Source organism: Bemisia tabaci, chromosome 6, assembly GCF_918797505.1.
Source record: "Bemisia tabaci chromosome 6, PGI_BMITA_v3".
Lineage (NCBI taxonomy): Eukaryota > Metazoa > Arthropoda > Insecta > Hemiptera > Aleyrodidae > Bemisia > Bemisia tabaci.
In genome coordinates, this window is record NC_092798.1 from 19703748 (window position 1) to 19727722 (window position 23975).

A 23975-nucleotide genomic window follows, 5' to 3' on the forward strand; every position below is an offset into this window, starting at 1 on the left:
CGTCGTATGAGCCATTCGGCTTTGCCAAATTTCCTTGGATAAAACGTGAATTTCCTGGTCAATTTATGAATATTTTCCTCCCAATTTTTCAGATACTTTAGTTCGCAATTTTATCCAAAGATTCTGAAAATTTAAAGGAAAGATATTTATAACTTTCCTAAAAAATTAACATTTTATCGAAGGAAATTTGGCAACTCTCGAATGCTCATGCGGCGTTCTTCCTTAGCACGGCAGAATGGCCGTTCTGCAGCGTCCACCGCGGCCGCGGCGCGTCAAGGTGAGGCGACCCCGAGCGCCCGGGTGGGCGGGGGGCGTAGCTGATGCATGTTGATCGCCACCTCGGAACCGAACCGCTGACAAGCGAGTCTAGGGTGCACCCAGCCACGCCGTAATGTCATTGTCTCACCTGCCACCAGCCTCAGATGAATGGCGTTCATGAGAATAGTGCGTGAGCCTGGCTTCGACGATGCTCGGCGATGCTCTGAGCGGCATTCAGGAAAGCTTTAAAGCTTGGCTGCGAGTGGGGGAAAAATAGGATAGTTGCACAATGCACTGGATCCTGCATTAATGGTTCACCTGATAGATTTGCGAACTTTAAGAACTAATACCGCCCACTAGTCCAGGCGCCTGGTAAGTCTACCTGGAATTTTGGGTACACAGCGATTTTTTGGGCTTACTTCATGTTTTTTGGGTTGCTGAATCCGAATCTGAAGTTTCCTACCGCGTAACTGGTGAGAATTTTCCGCCATTTTGAAAAAATGGCCTAAAAAGGCCTTTTTTGCGGTTTTTTTTATATAGCGGCTACGCATGAGAAAAAGTCCCGGATTTAGCTAATGTTTTGAATAGCTGACAAAATTTGGAAGAAAATGGTGTATACATATGCTAGGTTTGCTTAAAAATTGAGGAAGATACAGCATCGTGAACATCGCACCCATTCACGTTTTCGCGGCGCACCCGTTAACGCGTGATCCGGCTCGCCGCGGTCAGCTAAGTTCCGAAGCGTTCCAAAGTTCCGAGATCCGAGGTTCCTCAATTTTTGAGCAAACCTAGCATATTCATATACCATTTTCTTCCAAATTTTGTCAGCTATTCAAAACATTAGCTAAATCCGGGATTTTTTTCTCGTGCGTAGCCGCTACATAAAAAAAACCGCAAAAAAATGCCTTTTTAGGCCATTTTTTCAAAATGGCGGAAAAGACTCACCAGATACGCGGTAGGAAACTTCAGATTCGGATTCAGCGACCCAAAAAACATAAAGTAAGCCAAAATATCGCTGTGTACCCAAAATTCCAGGTAGCCTCATTTTTAGCTACCAGGCGCCTGGACTTACACGAGGAACAGGAAAGAAGATGACATTTTTGCCCAATAAACGGTAGTTTTTTGAGTTCTGGACCATTTAATACCTCAAGCCCCCCCCCCCCCCCCCCGGTTGAGACATTTTTGGCTACGCTCCCGTCACTGCGAAGTTGCAAATGATTGAAATTGATAGGAAAAGCCACAGACAAAGAGGGCAAAAGGAAACTGGAGCGATCCGATTAGTTGAAACGGGTGGTTCTTGTAGACCACGGGGCGAAAAGATGGACTCACTATAACGTTTCTCGTATGGTTTGCTGCTAGTCTATTACTTACCTCCTTAGTCCATTACAATCATTTCAATCGATAGAATTGTTCCATTTTCCCTTTGTTCCTTTTTTGTCCATCGCTGTGTCTATCCATTACAATAATCTGCCCGCAGAACGACCTTAGCTCTTCGCTCTTCTGTCGCGACGAAAGGACGTGTCCCAATTTCTATGAGTCTTATTTTACATATAAAACCATGCTTTCTGGGGCTCATGTTGAAACCGAGATGGGCCCTTACGTGCAAGGAGCGACGAACTGTAAGAGTTACTCGCGAATATTGATTTTTGACAAAACCTCGATTGACTCAAGTTCCACGCAAAATACCAAAGGGCAGGTGGTTGGATCGCGAATGGTCTGCACTTGCAGAGACCCCATTCTTTGGCGGATAATTCGTTCCTGGTTGAGCCCGAGCCGGGCATTAACCGGAGCCAGCGCGGAGAGACGCGTCCGATGCGACGCGCAGATTGAGGCCTCGAGCCCAGACGAGCGTGGGCTCGCAGTCGTCGGGCGCCGCGACGCCACTTCAAGCGCGCGACGCCGCACAGGGGATTGAGTCAATCACAAAGCTCAGACATGAAATTTTTTCACTCAAACTGCATATTGGTCCAAGCTATAGGAGAGGTCGGACAAAATTTGGAAACTTTAAACGCTTATAACTCCGTTTATACGAAAGTTTGAGGTTCTAAAAGTGGTTCTATTGGTTTCCTCGTAAAATTCTCTTTCAAAAGCACCCCTTGAAGTTTAAAATGTGGCGAAATAAACATCGAAATTTGCAGTTTGGGTAAAAAAAATTCATATACGAGCTTTCTGATTGACTCGATCCTCTGTGCGGCGCACAGTGGATCGAATCAATTGGAGGGGTCGGACATGGAATTTTTGACTAAAACTGCACATTTTCATGTTTATTTCGCTACATTTTAAACTTCAAGGGGTGCTTTTGAAGGCGAATTTTACGAGGAAACCAATGGAGCCACTTTTAGAACCTCAAAATTTTGTATAAACGGAGTTATAAGCGTTTAAAGTTTCCAAATTTCGTCCGACCTCTCCTATAGCTTTGGACCAGTGTGCGGCGACGCACGCTCCTAGCGGATCGCGTCGTTAATGGCTCCGACGAGAAGGAGATCCACCATCTTCATTAATGGTCCTTTCGAAAACTTTTCTCCTCCCCGCGACCTCTCACGAAAAAAAAGAAGAAAAAACGAGACGGGATTTTTTCTTTTCCAAGCATCAATTTGTTCGCTTATCGCTTTCTGAAGTGTCATAAGCCACCCACTCGAAAACCCGGGCTGGCCCGCCGCGCTTCAGTGATGGCCAAACTGGTTTTTTCGTTCGCCCTGAAAAGCGTGGAGCCCGGAACAGCGGTGTCGTTACTGCCGAGGAAAACCCAATTTATGTAGAGGTTACGATCAGTGGCGTGGCGTGATTTGCGATATATCGATTGATCGACCAATTAAACCTATGGATAAGTATCGATAAACAGAATGTTCGATTATTTACCACAGCTTCAAGTGGGGAAACATCGGTGGATCGCAAAGCACGCCACGCCACGGGTTACGATCAGTGGCGTGGCGTGAATTGCGATATATCGATGTTTATGCTATATAAACCTACGGAAAAGGATCGATTAACAGGGTGTTCGAAGCGAACACCTTAATAATCGATTCTTTATCATGGGTTTAAATGGCATAACAATCGATATATCGCAATCCACGCCACGCCACTGGTTACGATCAGAGATACAGAACATATTTCAAAACCCCTCATTTTGCTATTCTCCCTACGGTGTAAAAGTTACATTCGGGAGTTAGGGTGATTCGTCATGGTTACTGGCGCGGTCGGACTGGCGTGCGATATATGGCATCGACTATGAGAAAAATCTCGGCTGATTTAGAATTTTTTTGGCCAATAAAGAACAACGTATGAGTCTAGAGAACCATTCTAAACCAAAAAATTGAAAAACGCAGAGAAATGAAAGCAGGATCCTTTTTAGGAAAAAAAAAAACCTCTTCTTCCACACAGTTATTGATTTCTGATTGGTTTTTTCGTAAAGTAATAATAATCGGATTTACTGTAAGTAATAATAATCGGAATAATCTGATTTTACTCGTGGACTAATTAATGCAATTAAGCTTTTTTATCAAGGGACTTTCGCAAGAATTAAATGTAAAGGGGGCTTGTCGGGGGGTTTTTATGTAACAAAGGGGCTAAAGCAAGGGTGTTGCCTCTCCCCCACCTTGTTTAAAATATACTTAGAACATGTACTGCGTGAATGGAAGAAAAAATGTTCCGGAATGGGTGTCCCTCTGAATGATGAAGAAACTCTTTACACGTTATGCTTTGCTGATGACCAAGTACTTATCGCCCAAGATCAGGATGATGCTGAGTACATGACTCGAAAGTTGGTGGCTGAGTATCGGAAATGGGGCCTCGAGGTGAATGTCAGCAAAACCGAGAAGTTGACCGTTGGCGGGAATCAGCAAAGTATAGAATTAGAGGATGGGCGGCAAATTGGAAGCTGCGATATTTACAAATATCTAGGAGTGTTTCTAACCCAGGATGGAAGATTGGACCAGGCCATCAAGAAGAGGAATATGCAGGGTAGGAGGGCAATCGCTATGTTAAATGGAGTCCTTTGGGATCAAAGGATCTCCAAAGAGAACAAAAGAAGGATCTACAACGCGATTGTCAAGAGCATAGTAACCTACGGGTGTGAAGTATGGCCGATGAAACAGCGGACCCGGGAGGTTTTAGAGGCAACGGAGATGGACTTCTGGCGTAGATCCGCTGGTATTTCCAGAAAGGATCGCGTCAGGAATGAGACGGTACGGGAAATCATGGATGCCAAGCAGACCATCGTGCATGACATTATGACGAAACAACTCATCTGGTATGGTCATGTCCAGAGAATGGCAGGAGACAGGTTGCCGAAGAAGGTCCTTGACTGGGTTCCTCCTGGGAGAAGACGCAGAGGGCGCCCAATGAAAGGTTGGAGGGAAGGGATTGAAGCGGAAATGTTAAGGTGCTCAATCCCCCAAGATTTGTGGTTTGAAAGAGAGCAGTGGAGGTTAGGAGTCGTAGAGCGCGAGGGAGTGCTGTAAAGCGACTTTTATGTATGTATGTATAATAATCGGACTGCATTTTGCAATTTGGAACTATAAATTCTGGCTTCTTCTGGAAAAACACTTATATGCATAGGGAAATTAATGACACATACGTTGTTTTTAAACCGGGCTAGAATTTATAGTTCCATATTGCAAAATGTAGTCCAATTATGACTTCCAACTACTTAACCAACAGAATTATTCATTACTCTTTAAATGCTTCGGATTTTTTTTCCGTTGGGCGAGGTGTAAAAGAAAACAAGCAGTGAACTCCAACACAATGTGTTGATAAGGCGCGTCATTAACTCGCACATATCAACCCCTTTAGTTTTCATTTACAGAGATTTCAAAAAAGGCAAGCAGCACAACAAGAGAATTCACGATCCAACACTGCAAGGTCAACGACGCACCTTCACGAGACCGTGTATTGTGAATCTAGAAAGCTATTCGAACAAATTTAAGTTTTTTGATCTGCCTCAAGCAAAATCTTTTCAGATTCTTGAAGAAAAGTGCTACGGAAAAATTTAAGCGAAGAAAGGAAAAATTCTGTCGAACTCCTAGAAGATAAAGTCGATTTAAAGGTATTTTGGGGCTTATTTTGGGAGTTGATTTCGGTAATTTTCGTTGCGCGAATCGTGTTTTACGTGAAATTCTGGTCAAGAAACATGTATCAGAATGCCTAAAATCGTACCTTGTCTAGTGGTCCATTGTCTTAAATATGTCTTGATTTTGTTATTTTAAACGTCTTTTCATGCAAAGAAGCTCAACCATGCCCATGCTTTATTCATTCATGAATTGAAAGTAAGCAATCCACATCCCGAAAATCTACCGATTTGCCGTAAAAAATCGCAGAAACTTGATATACCAGGTCGATGTACCCACTCTTTGAATTTACCAATCAATTTAGTGAGTGCACGTATGTGAAAGTCAAAATGCTATAGTCATTTTGGGTGCATTCATTTTTCATGAAACAATTGTAAGTAATTTCAATCCCGAAAAACCATAAATTTTCCGTATAAAATAAAAAAAATCAAAATATGTCGACTCCCTGACGTGAAAATTAAATTCTACGTGTGAAAATACTTATGTATCGATATGCTGAACAGAATGCCCGCCTCTCCTCGTAATTTACAAACCGTTCCTATACTCATCTCAAAATTTTTCTCAGAGCTTTGTGTTATTATCAGCTTCCATTTAAACCCCGGTTTGATGGCCGAATCGGCTGCCCAAAAAGCAAGCCATTTTTGAAGGGCTCTATGAGAAATTCGTGATATTATCAGCTCTCAGGAAATCACTCCATGGGTAAAATTGCTGGTATAAATTTTCGAGTGCTTAAAATAATCGTATTCAAGAAACTAAGGCATTAAACTATGGAGTCAATTTCGTTTTAATAATATAACGGGATTTACTTGTCTTCAGGTCAAAACTCATACAAGAAAGCCCCTTGCAAGAGGCTAATTTTTTGTAATTTCACTCAATTTTTTCTCCTTTTTATAATTGAATTGCTTGTCAAATTCTGAGGTCAATCATATTAAATTGTAATTTATACATTTCTTTTTTCCCCCTTCATTTTATTTTTTGTTTGGAGAAGTTTTGTTGATTTCTTCGGATTTCGAATACTGTAACTTCTCTTCTAATTGGCCGATTTTTATGAATGAGACCTCTTTTAATTCGTGTTTTAACGGAAAGTAAGGAAAAAATTGCTAAAAACTCGCGAAACAATTTTTTTTTTTAAATTGGACGAATCCTAGCGTGACGGTGAAATGGTTAATGAAGCGTAAGTAATTGGGCGAGGGGCTGAGGATCCCGGCCTCGCTTGGCGACCGTCATTAGCCAAGTCTTTGTAAGTTTAATGCGATTAAAAGAGGTCATGGACTATATTTTACTAAATGGAAAAAATGGTTGTCTATTATCATTTTTGCATTTTAATCTTTGATATTTATATATAAGGTGAGTATTATATATAGATGCAAAAATTAAAACATAAATTGAGTTTAACAAATTTTATCTTAGAATTATTCCATATTATTTAGATACCATTGAATTTTAGCTTACTTAAGTTGAGCTCAAATTTAGTTGCTTTTTCTGTTGTTTTTCGTATTGTTCGTCGAGACGCCGACGCAGTGATCAGGAGCGTGGGGAAGAGAGGGGTAAGTGGATTCCTGTATGAGCCACGTTTAGCTAATGGTCTAATGAGTCTCGAGGCTCATCACAGATTGCACTTACACAGATTGCACTATCATGAGTGGCGGTAGCCACCACCGGGCAAGTAACCTATCCTCCAACAATTGGCAACACAGCACAGCCCGGTCGAGGCAATGACACCATAGTTACACGAACTTGGCTTATTTGGGTTTTTCAGAGCACGGGTACCAACTTTTGAACAGTATAACCGAGGTTACAGATCTGTCAAAGCAACGTTTTGAACAAAACGGAGGAGTTAGATTCTCATTCCGAGAGTGCCGACCTGCTCAGCCATCCTCGAATCAATTCGCTTGATTCTGCTTATATATGCATATTTTAAATCAGCGCGTCGCATTCTTAGGCTTTTTTTAAAAAAACCAAGTAACGTAGACTCTTGGTATTCACTGCACATAAACTAGCGACCCCCAGAATGAGAAACAACTTTAAATCATAATTATTGATGGATAAATAAACTTTTTACACGCTTTGGAAAATCTCAAAAGTTCGCGGTAGTCACTTTTCGGTAAGGAACTAAGGGACTCGGTTATTGTATCGAGCAGGGTTCGAAACGATCGCAAAGGCGGTATACTACGTATACGCGCCAAAAAATTGATGTCGAAACTTGAGAATCATTGACACAGTAACTTGTCGGTTTTTGGATATCTTAATTATGATCATTCGACCCTTTCATTGGAACTTTTCGTTTTCACTCGTCCCAAAGAGAACGCACGACAAAAGCACAGACGGCGACAATTATGAAGCGCCAGTGCGTGAGTTAAACTGCCGGAAAACAGAAAAAAAAGGAAGACAAAAACGAAACAAAAATCGCCGTTTATTAATCCGAGATAAGGCCGTGCTCATTCTAGTTTGAAAAAAAAGTTAAAATGATCGTAAATAATTCTATCTCGCCGGGCACGCGCAATTTTGAACGAGGGAATGATTATACGCACCGAAGTCCATTTCTTTTATTGCGTTTATAACAGCTTTGACCTTTAATCGCTCCCCCGTCTGCGAATGAGGACAAATCCGTATCGCGACGCGACAGAGCGGACCCGGCAAAATTGTTAAAGTGTCTACCGCTGCGGGAAAATTCGATACACGCCCCCGCACTGACGGTTTTCCTCTACCGGAAAGAGTTTCGGCGCCAAGTCTTTCCCTCCGACAGTTTTCCTGTGGCTATCTCTCGCTGGAATTCCTGCGAGAGACAAGGATTCTTGGAGAACACTTTTGCAAAAAGCATGGTGGTGTCTGTTTTATTAAAAATTGACCTCCAAACCGGGGACACTCTTTTTTTCTCGCAAATTATTACTTAACATCACCCCTGCCCTCTTTCCTCTCTGAGCCACAGGCGGATTCAAGGGGGGGGGGGGGGGGGGTAGTGGTGTGGGGAGCCCGTTCGCTCGAAAAATGGGTAAACGAAAAAGGGAAAAAAAGGAAGAAGGAAGTAACGGGGGAAAAAAGGAAGGAAGTTGTATTCGGTTAGATGCTTTAAAATTTCGGAAATTTCTGGGAGACCGGGGGGGGGATTTCTGTGGAAATCTTCCGGAACTCCCTTAGCGCCCCCTTCCCTCCCCCGTTCTAAGCGTCTGGATCCGCCTTTACTCTAAAGTCTAAACAAAAGAGAGACATTAGTTGTGCTTCAGCTAATACGCTTACCACATGCATGCACACTTCAATATCGGAGGATGCGACTATTCGAACTCATGGGAGCTGATTTTGCCTAGTCATCGAAATGAAGGCGAAAAAACTGGCCAACCTATCTCGATGCGTGGAAATAGTCGTGCGCTCAGGGTTTGACATGCATAACTCCGCTTAGTTACCTTTCTTCTTGTTGGAGTTTTGGGAATAAAGGGAGAAATGTACTTACGAAATTTCTCTAGCTGTGGTAGTTCCAATATGGATGACGCTTCCTCTGCTACGACCCGACCTCTCATGTCTACCCTAATGAAATTACTGCTGCATTCACTATACAGACGCACCGATCGGGGCTCAGCGCCACAGCTCAAAACCTGAAAACAAAATTTTCAAAATGTCAAGACTTTTCCTTTCAAGGGGTGCCTTGAACCTATGGCACTCCGCTCCCGAACGCAGGAAATCCCCCTGCGCCCCTCTATCTTTTTTCCAAATTTCGTTTCCCTCCCTTTAGTTTAAGTTCGCACGCCGCATGGTGAATCGAGTCAATTAGAGAGGTCGGACATGAAATTTTTGACTGAAACTGCAAATTTTGATGTTTATTTCGTCACGTTTTAAATTTCAGTAGGTGCTTCGAGAAGAAAATTTCACGGGAAAACCACTTTTAGAACCTGAAAATTTTGTATAAACGGAGTGATAAGCGTTGAAAGTTTCCAAATTTTGTCCGACTTCTCCTACAAACTCGATCCACCGTGCGCTGCCCCTAATCTCAACCCTCATTCATCTTTAAAGAACATTGATAATGATTTGTTTGTCTTAAACATTTTGGGCGAAAAGGCTAAAAAACTAAATATTATATAGGCACCTCGGAGAAAAAGTAGAATCAAGCCCAATGATTAAAAAACCATAACGGATTTGAGGCTACTTTTCTGCGGAACTACACACTCGCTGTTATTAAAATTATTAATTTAATTTGTTGGTTTTTATTTTGTAAGAATTGTAGTCCCATTCGTGTCTGGACCGCCAGAAGAGGCGAAATGAAAACACATCTGAAAGAAAAGTCATTTTATGCTGCGATTAAAGACGCACAATTTATAGCCCATCAATTTTTTCGTATTTTCCAATATTATACACTCAGAGGGCTAGCAAAGGGCGTAGCAATGCACGATCAAGCCCCAGACGGACTTGCATGTATCACTCCATGTTCGCAATAATTCAGAATCAATAAAAAAATACTTTTGAAAAAGCAATTGAGATGAACTATTATATAAATCAATCGCATAGCTCTCGCTGGTAGAGTTTCAATATCCAGAAGCAGCCGGCGACTCGCGCGGAATATTTTTGGATTTCGGCTGTCATAACTCGCAGCGAGATAATTTAGTTAAGCCTTATTTTTCGCCGACTTCCGGCGCGTACACAATTCCGCGATACAAATACATCCCCCGCAACAATTGATGTATCTTCAAGCCGGGATCTCCTGCCAAATGCCCCGTTCATAAACCGGAACATGTTCCCGAGTCTCGCCTCCTTTTTTCTCCGGCTTTTCGGGAAAACGTCCACACTCGAGCCCGAAAGCCTGATAAGAGGGCTCTTGGCTCCGTCGGGTGACATTTGAATGAAAGCCAAAAATAAGCCGCTCAAAAGATCTTTGCGGTCGCCAATATGCATGCGTAACTTCCGCAAGAAACGGGAAATTGGACATCGTCAAGCGGAAGGAATCAATCCAAAATATCTGAATGAGCCTTTTTTATAGTGGATTCCGGTACGAATGCAGGCTCATGTTGAATCTGGGGTGGGATTTTTTCGCTTAACGCAGCCCGCAATTCATCTCGATAAAGCCTCCCTTCGGAATAGTTGAATATCACACACCCCCGCACCCTTCCACCCCCGCGACCATCCATGCGGAACCTCGGTTTGATGGAGCTGCATATGTTCTGCCAGACGGCATGTTCGCTGAAAACCAGAATGTAAATGGATGCAGGAATAAAATTGAAAGATAGCGATATATTTCCTTCGCGAAAGAGCGTGTTTTTCAATGACTTGGTTGCGCGGTGATGATGAACTTAAAACGCACCATTTGAATTGTAGAGGCTTTCATATTAGAGGTTGATATTTTCATCGTAAAGAATTGTTATTATTTGGTAAATTATATTGTTGGATATTCCTCTATCCTGTCTATACTGATGAATATGGTTCTCGCCCAGCAAAAGGTCCAAAGCATGTCGGTACAATGCTCCTCAGGCCGCAAGGAAAGCCTATGTTTTCAGAAAAATGTCTGCTTAATAAGTCATGCATAAGAATCTGCAGTTCATGAGTACTTTCAATTGAGCCCAGCAGAGTCTGATAGAGCCAAATTTTATTTATTTATTTTTTTAAAAGAAAATCGAATCTTCATTGAAATTCTTTTTGAGTTAGCATGAATTCCACCCGGTTTGTATTTACAAACCCTTAAGATGAGTGGTGAATTGCTGATAGACGGAAAAAGAGGAGGGGTCATTGGGGGGGGGGTGGGGGGGGAGTAGTTATTTCAGATTCATTAACTTAAATACGGAAAAAGTACGAGTTACGAGACCTCTGCATACATTTTATTACCGAATACAAGTATGACCAAGTCATCAACGAATTTCATAGATATCAACGAACGGAAATGTCTATTAGTTTAGAACCGAATGATCCTGTAAGAAAATGCTGATACAAATTTTTCGACACAATTTTCAGTATGAATAAGAAAACGGATAGAATCGATAGAAAACGTGTATCTATTCTCTTAATTGATACCATAATTCCTTAACTAGTCTATGAATTATGTAGGAGGCAAAAAGGTGAGATTAAGACCGCCTTCGCCTGATATAGGTTTTCAACAATCGCGCAATTCTGGAAGGACCGACAAAAGAGCTTCACCGCAGCAATTAATGCGTGTACAAAATGCGTGTTTACAGCTGTATAAAAAGGAATTGATAGTATTAGCTAATTTATCTCAGTAATTACTTAATTATAATGATGTTATCCGAGGACATTTATTGCATGTAGAGTTTTATTAGAGCCATAAACGGTGGCGCGCGATTTGGGTGTTCGGGGTCGAAGTCACGGTGTCTAGCTCTTTTTCACACTCGTTCTCAAAGATTCACAGGTGGTAATTATGTTCCTTCATGATGTAAGCGCAATAAAGAGTCTGCATTAGCGCCTCAGGAGTTTCCAATTTATGCACCTTTCTATCCCTCAGAATTAAATTCAGGTGCAACGGCATTCGAATGGAGCCACCTCTTTCAGAGAGGTGGACCTCACCCACTGAAGAAGTTCATACGCACACGCATACATTCCATGAAGAATCGAGGATGCGAAATTACGGAAAACTCGGTCTAGTTACAAAGAATGTGTAACGTCGTAAGCCGGAATACAGATTATTTCAGTTTTAACGTCCTAAAGATAAGTTAAATTAAATCAAACACGATTCGCTATGCCATTCTAAACCGTCAATGTGTTGAAAACTCACATGAATTTTTTAACCACTGAGGGTTTATTGTTTCTTTAGAATATGCTGAGCGGTTTCGAAAATACTAAGATCTTTCCTGTATTTAAAAGAGATACTATTTTTCGTTATTTCTCATGTACTCATTTCTCTTTTCCTACCTCGTCAAACCGTGGAGAGGAAGACGTATACAGAAATATAGTAGGAGCATCTCCTCAGAAAATGTCCCAGTTGAGGATACAACTATATCAGCACGCTCGTCGTGAAATGGCATGCTGGAGATTGAAGGCGCTTTTTCTGTCGCAAGCTGCGGCTTCCATAATTCTGCATTATACAGAGTACTGTCCGAATTCTAACGCTTAATCACAGTGAATTTTGTCTATCGTACTAAATGTAAAAAATTTGGATCATATACTTGCAATTAACCAACGTTTTTAAACTGTTATCCTTCAAAATGATGTTAGTAAAAAGAACACCGTGGAACAAGAAACTGAAATTTTGGATGCAATATTTGAACCGCGTGATTTGGGTGCATAAGAAAATGTCCTTCCTTTAACAATTATTATAAAAATAAAGATACTTCACTCACCATCAACAAGCAGATTAAGTTCGCAGAGACAGCAAGCTTATATAACCTGAAACACAAAAAAAGAATAATAAATTACTACAAAGTTAAAAAAGTATAACTTTAAACTCTACAACTACGTCGTGTTTTTCCGCAAAATCTCACAAAAATCAGTAGACAAGATGCGAATGCATACGTTGGCAGAGTCCTAATAATTTACATCCATTCAACTATTGTATAAAATAGGGGAAAATTATACATCCGTAGAGGAATAAAACGAAAAAAATAGAAAAGAGTTTCGAAAAGGTAATGATTGAGTATGTTACGTTTCGTGATTACGTTGCTTCTATGTCCAATGTCCAGTCATTTTGGCTTATACTCTTACTACTAATATACTGGATTGCTGCATGAGTGTTTCAGAGTAGAGGAGAATAAAAGGAACAAATATACCCTTCGGCTGGACGATGTCTCGAACAAAGAGTCGAAAGACCGATCAAACCGTCACATCTTACACACTCTTTCAAGTATCCGTCCACAATCATAAATATTATAAATTGACCAAATAGCAGAATGCAAGGCAAGGGCAGACCGCAAATGCCTAGTTCTGCCACAATGGTCGTCTTTGTAGTGCGCTATCAAAATGTTTGCACTCGAGGGACAGACAAAAGTCAGAGCTGGAAACGGCCTGAAAGTCTAACGATAAGGAGCTGAAAATGAGGGGGTCCGTTGCAATAATTCCTGGACTGATGCTGTTTCTGTCAGATCGAGGGTTTCATCCGTGCGGCTGACACGGCGATTCGATCCGGCTACGACCGAGTGTTCTCTCCGCTCTCTTCGGTCCTTCACTGCCATGCTAAGGAAGAACGCCGTATAAGCCTTCAGGCGTTGCCAAATTTCCTTTGACGAATCAATAATTTTCAAGAAAATTTGTGAATATTTTTCTCCCAATTTTTCAGGTAATTTTGCTTGCAATTTGACCTAAAAAGTCTGAAAATTTTGAGGGAAAATGTGGACAATTTTCCTCCAAAACAAACATTTTATTGGTGAAAATTTGGCAACTCTCGAATGTTCATACGGCGTTTTTCCTTAGCACGGCAGTTCAGGGCTCAGGAGTGCGACACTTGAGCGTATTTCTGCTAAAAGGAACTATGCTGCACGGAAACTCTATGCGCATAGTACTTTTTAGGATAAATACGGCGTTCATTTATCAAAATGGATCTCGCGCAGGTATGGGCCATTTCATTACTATTCCGGGCTTTGGAGTGAGTGTGGCTTGCTAACGCGTCTGAAAAGGTCGCACGCGTTGCATACTTGTTGTGTCGGCGGAGGGCACGTCCTCTGCGAAAAATTATGGTTCAAAACATTCAAGTGATGTTGCTGGAAATGAGTGGATTTCGCACCTCGTGCATTAATTTTTCTTCTCCAATTTTAAAGAGTACATTGGTTGCGCGATGGTGCCATGAATCCATGATGTTTAATGACTTTGAAACTCAAGTTTTGATTAACTAATTGAATACCATCCTGGCTAGAGTACCTGTATAGCGAGAGTATACACAGATGTGAAACTCCAAAAATCCATCAGGCCGTCACCGATGTCTCCGCGAATAAAGCTAGGGCCCAGAAATGCAGCCAACCTATGAATTTTAATTATCCAGAGCGCTTTACTAATACAATTGTTACGAACCATCGTTTATAAAGCACGTATTTGACTTAGTTTTTGCATAAATTTACTCATTTTTGCGGAAGAACGCTCATGTATGTACATTCTTAGCCATCTTGATTAGAATTGGAATCTGCAGACTGGCAGTGAAATTTTGTGCGTTAGAAGTTGGTTAGAAAGGTGGCTTCACTTTTGGGCCCTAAGCCCTCCATGAAGCGATCTGTCCATACTCTCGCTATATAGGTACTCTAATCCTGGCAACATTCGTCAATAGCATATATAGTATAGATTTCAGAGGGAAAAACAAGGAACTTTGTGCAAATGTAGAATTGTATCAAGTGAACTGAAAGATTAGCTATTATCAACTGTTGAAGGGCAAAACAGGAGAAAATCCAATAATACTTTCATTATGTGGTACCATAATTGCGCCATTCTTGCGCACTTCATTTCGACGTATCTGCAGAACGGAACTATGTGCATTAAGACATGATCCCTGAGACCCATCAGAATATATGCATAGCAGGGCTCACGACAAAACGCACATAGTTCCGTTTGGCAGAAATACGTCCATTTTAAGACCAAAAAAGACCTCTCAGGGAGCTCTTCTCCTTAAAAGGATATCTGCTAAAGGGATGGATTGCATAAATGACAAAAATTCAAAGTGGAGAAAGAATAATTTTAGCATGAATATAGCTTTTAAACTGTGTTCTTAAAAATGACTCCTACGAAGGAATAAAACTTCAAACGTATTCCTCTAGATTCAAACTTGTTCCGACTTGGTACTTTATTATTTAAACGCAGTCCGTGTAATTTTACTCGTTTTCAACTCTAAACTGGACGTATTTAAATCAAAAGGAACTGTGTCTATTCTGACATGAGCCCTCAGATCCATAAAAATACATAAGTATGACAGGGATCTTGTCACAATGGATATAGTTAGTTCCTTTTGATGTAAATGTGCTTAACTTACATACTGACGATTTCCATTTTCGACGTGACGCTCCAAAGAGAGGCAACAGTGCTAGGAGCATTTTGAGCCGTTTGATTGGTTTCAACCCCACGCCTCAGCCTCAGCCCAGCATCAAAATTGAATCGGTAGCCATCAAAACCACCCATGCCCACCATCGGATGAGCCGCGAAACACAAGCGATCTAACGGACTCTAAAGCTCATCCGAAATGGAGCATATCCCGTTTACAACACCTCATTTTCTCCTCGCCGTAAATCTTGGCCCTGGCCCCGATCCTGACGGCGGCGCGCAATTAGCGAAAAATATCATTGTTGCTACCCCGGAAACAATGCGGGAGGCTGAGTAGGACCGGACCCTCATCGGCGCAACCATCGTTGCCAAATAGTACTTAAAAACAGCATCCTCTCATGTAAAACCCATAAAAATATCCATATTTTCGCACAACCTGGGCGGTAATAACTATCACGTGACAAAACCGCGTATCTACCCTGCGTTTTACATTGGAGCTATGTGGTTTTTGATGAGTGCACTTGAGCGCATCCCGGCGTTTTCAAGGTGCTCGAACGCGATGACGCTCGGTTTTACGGGCACGGAGGTGATCCTTTCCCTCATCCCTTAATTCCTCGGGCCCTTTCAACGCCTCTCCTCGTTCCTTTTGAAATCGGCGAGGATTCAAGGGAATCGAATTACGCGCTTTAATTCTCCTCGTCTCCCTACTGTTTGTCTGCGCTGCGGTTGCGCTGCGGTGGCGCGGCGAGGCGGGTGTTTCGGTGTCCTCTCTGCGCAGGCGCGTGGGAGCTCGGATTATTAAAAGCGGAGGATGATGCTTTGAATTTTGTTAATTGGTTCGTCGAGTGAGGGCATGGATGTGCGCATTAGTGGAGTTGTAAAAAGGAGAAATGGACTGATGCAAACTTTTCCTGCACTGGAAAAAACGTCTCTTGGATCCAGAGTCCAGACTCTTATACAAATTTGACAAGGAAAAATAATCTTGATTCAATTGGATTTTTGCTTGAATCGAGAGCCAAGCACTTTAACTTCAGCTAGTTTTCTTGCGATTCGGGTGAAAATCCGTTTGAATCAAGAGTATTCATTCTTGTCAACTTTTTTAAGAGTCTGGACTCCAGATCCAAGAGCGAAAAGAGAAGTTACTTTGTTGATTCTCTGGAGAAGGAACGTAATTCCATTCAAATATTGCAAAATTGACTCTAACTATACAATGTTTTCCAACGGGCTGATTAGTGAAATTGATAGACGAAGCTATAGACAAATAAGACAAAAGGAAACTTTTGGTTTACTTCTGAGTGGTTCACTTTTCATAGCCTAAGGGAGCAATTAATGATGGGGTAACTATAGAGTATCCTGTGTCGGTTTCCGTTAGTTGGTCCATCACTTATCTCCAGCATTACAATCACCAATAGGATCGCTCCATTTTCCCTTAGTTTTCTTTGTCTATCAATTTGAATAGCCCGCAAGAGTGCGACTGCGGGGGTTTAAAAAAAAATGTTGCAGATTTTTCAGCGTGATCTCAAGAAAATTCAGTAAAATTTTCCGTTAGAAAGACTGAAAGATTTGCCTGGTAAAAGTACAATTTCGCTCTGGCAAAAGATTGCAACACACCAGTGCCATATTAACATAGCTCAAAAGGTATTCTGTTAACAAGCAACTTTGATTTTTCTAATTAGACGGGTGCAAGTATTGATGAGATCTAGTCCATACTGATCATACGACCGTTACGAGACATCCATCGAACCTGGTTGTTTTCTCGCGCTCAAGAGAGGCTCGGCGCGAAAGAAGGAGCATTCTCCCATTTCGCCGAATGGTGCGGAATGCAGAAATCCAATATATCGCGGAGCCCGTCAAGGTAGGCGCGGGGTGTCGCGTCGCACGTGCTGGAGTAGCTACACGTGGTGAAGCACCGCTAAGCATTTCGCCCTCCCTCGGTCAAAACAACCCAACCCCTTTTTAACTCGCACCCTGGACAGCACGGAGTTATACGGACCCTAGGGCTCATCTCGAGGAACAGATACGCGTTTGAATCGGGGGAGCGACGATTTGTGCGCGGTGTCTCGGAACCGTGCAACAGGTGCAACTATCTCTAAAAGTGTAACACTATATCTTATTGCGTGCAACCGAGACGCGCCCTGCACGCTCCGAGACGAAGGAGCATCCAGGGTTTTCATAATTCTCACCCCCTCCCCCCTCCTTCACGACGTGGTGCAGCTCCGGAGCTTATGCCACCTACAAATTATTCCCTGCTGTTGCCGCGAGGTTGGTCTTTTCTTTCACTTTTCTTCGTGTCTTCGAGGATTACGCGAACCGGGTCGAGCTTTGTGCGAGTGCGTGAGAGGGAATGGAGACGAAACGGCCGGGGCAGAAGATTTCATTCGTGACGTCATCGACAGGCTGCTGTTGAAATTGGTAGACAAAGCGTTGGACAAAGGAGACGAAGAGGACTTGGAGCGATCTTGTGGGTTGAAATGGGTGGTCGTTATAGATTATAAGGGAGAAAACAATTGACTAACTAGGGTCCCTCGTGGATTGCCGTTGGTTAATCTATTCCTCGCCCTCTTTGTCCATTGCAACCACCCGTTTCGACCAATCGGGCCGCTCAATTTTCCCTTTGTCTTCTTTGTCTATCGCTTTGTCGATCCACTTTAATAATCACCCTGCAGACTGCATATTGGCGATCCAAACTATAACATAGACATGACCTCCTTCGATTCTAATGGTGAGAATAAATCTATAAAATCTATATCTAAAGTTTAAAAATGTTCTATAAAATCTATATCTAAAGTTTAAAAACGTATATATCGATTGCAACGATTCGCGTAACTCTCTCTCTCTACAATCAGAAAACTCGCTAAGAGAACTACAAAACTCATGCATCCCTTTAATTTTTGAAAGTGCAAATTGGTCGTATCTATGCTGAAAGAAAATGGGTGAGCTTAATTAAACCAAAAAGAAATTAGGTACTGACGGGTTACATGCTACACAGTTCCTTTTCATTTAATTCATTTGCGTATTACAAAAGGTCTTTCAAATATGTTGTATCTTGGTGGATCCTGACTTGTCTACAAAAAAATGACGGGCATGCGAGTTTATTTTATCCCTTTACGTGGCACGCGTTGTTGTGTCACCACGCAAACAGTTGTCATCAGTCGAAAACGCCTTCAGTTTTGCCTGATACTTCACAGCCCACACCGGAGTTAAAATATTTGTATCATAAATTGTCGTGCAGAATAGTCCGCTTTTTGAACATTCATGGAGCATGCTGTCTCGCGTTTAATTGGAGAACCTTTACTGTAGGTTCTTCTTACGTCGAATTCTGATATTGCAAGCTCAAGTCTCGCAAAAAACATAAATCCATGAAAAATTGTCAAGATCACGATTAATCCATCGTTTGATCTCAAAGAAATGGAAAGCTGAAAGTCAGCAAGCAGCACATCATTTGCATGTTGCGACTGCATTTCGCGAGATTGCATTGCGGGGTGCTCCTGTGGTTAGCTCTTAGCACAGGTTGGACATTCCAGGTATTTTCAAGGTCATAACTCAACCTCCCACGTGGGTTAAGAGATTAAGAACGTTTAAGAAGCGGGTGCTTTTATTCTTCAAAAAGAATGACCGATGAAAACAGTAATCGAATCTATTTGTAATTAGCTAATCTGGTCGAAGCTCTGATTGTCTCTGTGCATGGGGTCACGGATCAAATGAGTAACGTTCTTTCGATTCTGCTCTTGTCGCTGCACCTTCTTCGCTTAGGCTCGGCGCAACGTGGGCAGAAAAAATCAGATTTTTAAAAAAAAACCTCGTATTATAAACCAGGGCGAGTAGTTCCGTGCATTAACACTACTTCAATATCTGGGCAGTTATCTGATTGTCAATCGAGGATTTTTGAGATGATTTGACCCCACATTAATGGACTACATTTTGCAATGAAGAACTATTTTTGACTCATTATAAAAGAATAAACCGAAACCCCCAGCACTATTTTTACCACCTTGTCACATTGAAATCAAACTAAAAACTTGAGGTTGGAACTTTTACTCTTACTTAGACTCTTATTCAACATATTTTTTCGCAAAACATTTAAAAATTTTGACGAAGGTTTGTGTGCGAGTTCCTGATAGTTTATTTTATTCATAATTTTTCTCGACTTTGCAATTTCAATATGAGAAAACACGCGGGTAGTAAACCCAGAACCACTCCTGACTCATTTGCCCCCACAGTTTGATTTGATTCGATTCTGTTACATTCAGTCCGTTTGACTACATTTTTTAGACGTGCGCATTGCAAGTTTCGAAAATTGGAGATTGTGCCCACTGTGGAACAAGCAGGCGGCGCCCAGTTGAGCGGCGCGCGGCGACCGCCCTGCGTTGTACTAATTGCACTAACTGCAGCGGCGGTGGCGGCCGCGAAGGAGTTATCGCTTACTGGGTAAATTTATGTCACATAATACGCGCGATTCTCGGATCATCGACGTCCCCCCTTCCCTTGTCCCTTCTTGCTCCCGGCGCGCCCTCCGACGCCAAAGGCCCCGGCGTGTGCCCCGCCTGCCGCCGCCATCAGACTTTTGCCGAGCTTGCAGAGACACGATAACGGAGTCTTCCGCGATAGACAGGTGTCGATCTACACACATCTCTCGATGATTGTTCTCCAGTTCTTCTGAAACAATATTTTCTTAGAGGTGGTTTTTTTTTTTTCCAATCAAGACACAAGAAAACTCATCACAAGGAAGACGAAGGTGGTAATCGATAGGCATTTGAAAATGATTACAAGAGCAAAATTCTAACAAATAAGTATGGGGTTTCGATAATTGTTTTTCAACTAGAATGCACGCGCATTATTTGTTGAATTGCTTCACGATTCGACCTTCGCAATTTTCCGTTCTATTTTCCGAAATGATTAGTTTCAGTTCTATTGTTTCGGTAAACAATCTCCTATAGACTGATTTTTTTCTGAATTTAACATTCACTGATCCTACAAAGTTTTCCGGATAAAAAATGTTTGATTTCAAAGGAATACTCGAGCTCTTCACCTATTCCTCATCATCTTTTTACACGAATATTTTACACAGGGATAAAACTCAGTTTAGGGGGTTAAAACTCAGTCTAGCATGATAACTCCAATGGAAATCATTTCCGTCTTACATTTCAGTCCGAATTGACAGTACTGCATGCGGTAAGAATAGAGTAATATGAATAAATGCCTCAGAAAATTTTTGGAAAAATAAAATAACTCCGAGTGAAAACTTGTTATTATTTATTTTGGTCTGAGAGATAATTTACTAAATATAACAAGTTGTACAGATAAATTGAATACCATCGCTTTTTCAAGTATTCAAAGTTCCCCTGTACCTTCAATGGATCTTTTTGTCTAAACTCCTGGTTTTTTCTTGATGGCTGCTCGACGTTTCAGCTTCATAACCTCAGTAATGAGCATGCCATCGAGATGTGCGCCTCTCTTAGATGGTGATATACATCTGTATCTGACCTTTCACTTAAGCATGAGCTCTCAGCAAGCTACACTTGTTCCTGTCGTCCACTATATTATTTCCATCGGTCCAAGAAAGGAGTCTCATAGTATCTGATAGAGAGCCAAAATTCATGAGCCAATAAAATAGAAGTTCGCATTCCGTGCAAAAGCTCGAACCCGTATTTCTTAAAACCTCTCTATTCGTTAGTTCGACCAATTTATTTCCATGTAAAAATCGCGCAAATTCACTCGAGCGGAAAATGTCACTACTAATACTCGTCCGATGGAAGTATAGCGCTGGTTATTCGATGTTAGAAATCGTTAGCGCCGAATAAACTTTCGCCGAGTGTTTGCTCTAATCCGCGTATGTCTAGCGCCTGATTGGCCGGTTCGGGTCTCGTGAAATACCATCTAGAGAAAAAGCCCGCATATTCTGCGGGTGGGTGGACCGTAAATGGAATTCGAATTCCTTCCTTGAAGAGTTTCGTCAATAGAGATGCAAGATATGTAAAACATGGCCCATGCCCGTGGCGCATCCAAACAGGTCCAAACCCAACAAATTGCGCCGCACGACAAGTGAGAGAAGCGTCGCTGTTTGAACGGCTCGTCCGAAAAAGGACACGAGTGCTGTGAAAAATTTAGCCCGGATATGCCTTTCTTCAAATAAACGGGTAATTTATTCCGCACTTGTTTGCAACTGAGTATATGCTCGACTTAGTGAAATTGGGGCTGCGGTCTCCCCTTCTTTAAGACTACTACGAATCGACCCACCGCACAATGGATCGAGTTAATAGGAGAGGTCGGACAAATTTTGGTAACTTTGCAAGCTTATAACTTCGTTAATACAAAACTTTGAGATTTTTAAAGTGGTTCCTTTGGTTTCCTCGTGAAATTTTCTGCTAGAAGCACCCCTCGAAGTTTGAAATCTGACGAAATAAACATCAAAAATTGTAGTTTTAGGCAAAAAATTCATGTCCGGACTCTCTGATTGACTTGATCCACTGTGCGCCGTCCACAGCAAGAACGTCGTAACTCCGTCCAGTTATTGCCCCGATGAAATGACCAAGAATGTATATAAATGAACGTCTTTCCGCAGAATCGAGAAAATGTATGCGAGAAACAAAACCTAATAGGTGGCATATTAATTTTTGAAACCATTGGTAGTATCGATTTTAATAATAAAGAATCCTGGATAATTTGAGTTCATGGTTTGACGGCCATTTTGGGCCCTAAGAGGCCTATGACCTGATCAAACCAAAATTCCAAATTACCGACATGACCATATACTCTTCCATTGCGTGTACGCTGTGCGTACTACGTTCTTGCTTGGATAGCAGAGTTACCCCAAGTAGCATTTGTCAAGCAAAAATATGCAATATTTTGAAGGTAAGTTGCGATTTTTTTACGATTTTTCGGCGACAACATCGCTGGGATCATCAACATCTGCGCGATGTAAAATCGCGTTTGATAATTTCAAAATTTGATCTAAATTTATCACGATTTTTGGTTCGATAATATTGCGATAAATCGCCGTTGATAAAATCGCGATTTTATTGAAAATGTATGCGATAAAATCGCGATTTTATTGAAAATGTATGCAATAAAATCGCAATTTATTATCCGATAGTATTGCAACAAATCGACGTCGATAAAATTGCGATACGTTCTCCGATCAAATCGCATCTTATCGCGATCACATCTACTAGGAACGGAGCGAACTTTTTCGCTTGCGTCAATGCGAAAAATCAGAGAGAAATCCATCGAAGGACCGCGCTGGCCGTCGAAAGAAGCGTGGACTCTGACTAAATGAATACCAAAGGCGCGAAGGGTCCAATTATCGGATCGAACAACAGGTATTAAGTTGTCCCCGCGGGTCTAAAGTCTCAGTAGCGTGTCGTGATTTGCGATGAATCGATCGATCTGCCATTTAAACCTATGAAAAAGGATCGATTATCAAGGCAAACTTCAATAGTCGATTCTTCACCATAGCTTCAAATGGAGAAATATTGACATGCAATGGTTCACGCGTCACTGTCGAGTTTCAACATTGAATCAATATTGAATCTAGAATACACGCACGCTAATGGAGTTCCCAGTCGTCTGAATTCCAGATGCTCGTCGCAATTGAATCGGTCTCTGTTTGACGGGCGCAATTCCAAAAACTCATGAGCCCTGGTTTTCATTTATTACGCAGGACGCTAGGGCTCATCATTTTTTGGACTTAACAGAAACCGATTCAATAATTGACGGTGCTTCCAGATTGAGAGGCACGGGAATTTGATTCAAACACGCCGCCAGGCGTTTAAACACTTTTCAAAACAAAATCTAGGCGCGTGCCTTATTTGCGATGCGTCTCGGAGTCAGTAGCGTGGCGTGAATTGCGATGTATCGATTGTTATGCCATTTAAACCTAGGGTAAAGAATCGATTACTAAGGTTTTCGCTGCGAACGCCTTGTTTATCGATCCTTTTCCGTAGGTTTAAATGGCATAACAATCGATATATCGCAAAGCACGCCACGCCACTGCTCGGAGTAACCAACGCCCTTCAAAGGCAGGTAACAGTCAAGCACGCGTCTATTACTTCATCATCGCAAAAGTTTCTACCGTGTGTTTTCCTCGTTTGTGGTGGACCGCTGGACAGGATGAGAAAATAAGCACTACAGCACTTGTTTGTCCCACAAAATTTCACCCCGGACATGTTGGAGGTATTGAAAACTTAAGAACTTAACAATGAGACTTCAATTTTTGCAATCAACGTTGTAAAGAGTATATACATTAAAACTTCTCGCTCGCAAAAAAGCCAAAATCAGAGGGGTCAAATTAGGCGTAGAAATCAACTCACACGTTAGGCAAATAACTAGATTAGAAAGTTCTAATAGAAAGAATTAGATTAGAAAGTTCTGTAGTTTCACTTACACCTTCCTCTTCTGATACATTTATTTTTGTAATTTTCTTTAAAAAAAAGTAATATTCAGGAAAATTCTCAAGCCGTAAAATATATCAAAAAAGTGCCACGAAAGAGGATTATTTGCCTAGAAGAGACTGTGGTATTTCTACGAGTGGGCAAATGTGAATTAACGCACGGACGAAATCCGTTATTTTTTAAACTATAAGTTGAAATTGGAAAGTTGGAGTCTATCGTAATCCCCAGAAAATTTAGAAAAGGAATCATTTATTGTGGTTCGTAATTTCGTATACCCTGCCTGAGTGCCTGCGGTGGTCCGTTTAAAGTTCACTATACATACTCCATAAAAAGCAGCTTACCCTTTTTTCCTGGTTGATCAGAAATTCATCCTATC

General features: G+C 41.7%; 1 protein-coding gene across 1 annotated transcript in view; it reads right to left on the reverse strand.

The window, feature by feature from the left end:
* ths (thisbe) overlaps positions 1–23975 on the reverse strand; it is a 90793-nt gene that overhangs the window by 12272 nt on the left and 54546 nt on the right. The window contains exons 3-4 of the mRNA XM_072301529.1: positions 12596–12641; positions 8773–8914 (exon numbers count right to left, since the gene is read on the reverse strand). Coding sequence (XP_072157630.1) covers positions 8773–8914; positions 12596–12641 — 188 coding nt within the window. The remainder of the gene's footprint in view (positions 1–8772; positions 8915–12595; positions 12642–23975) is intronic.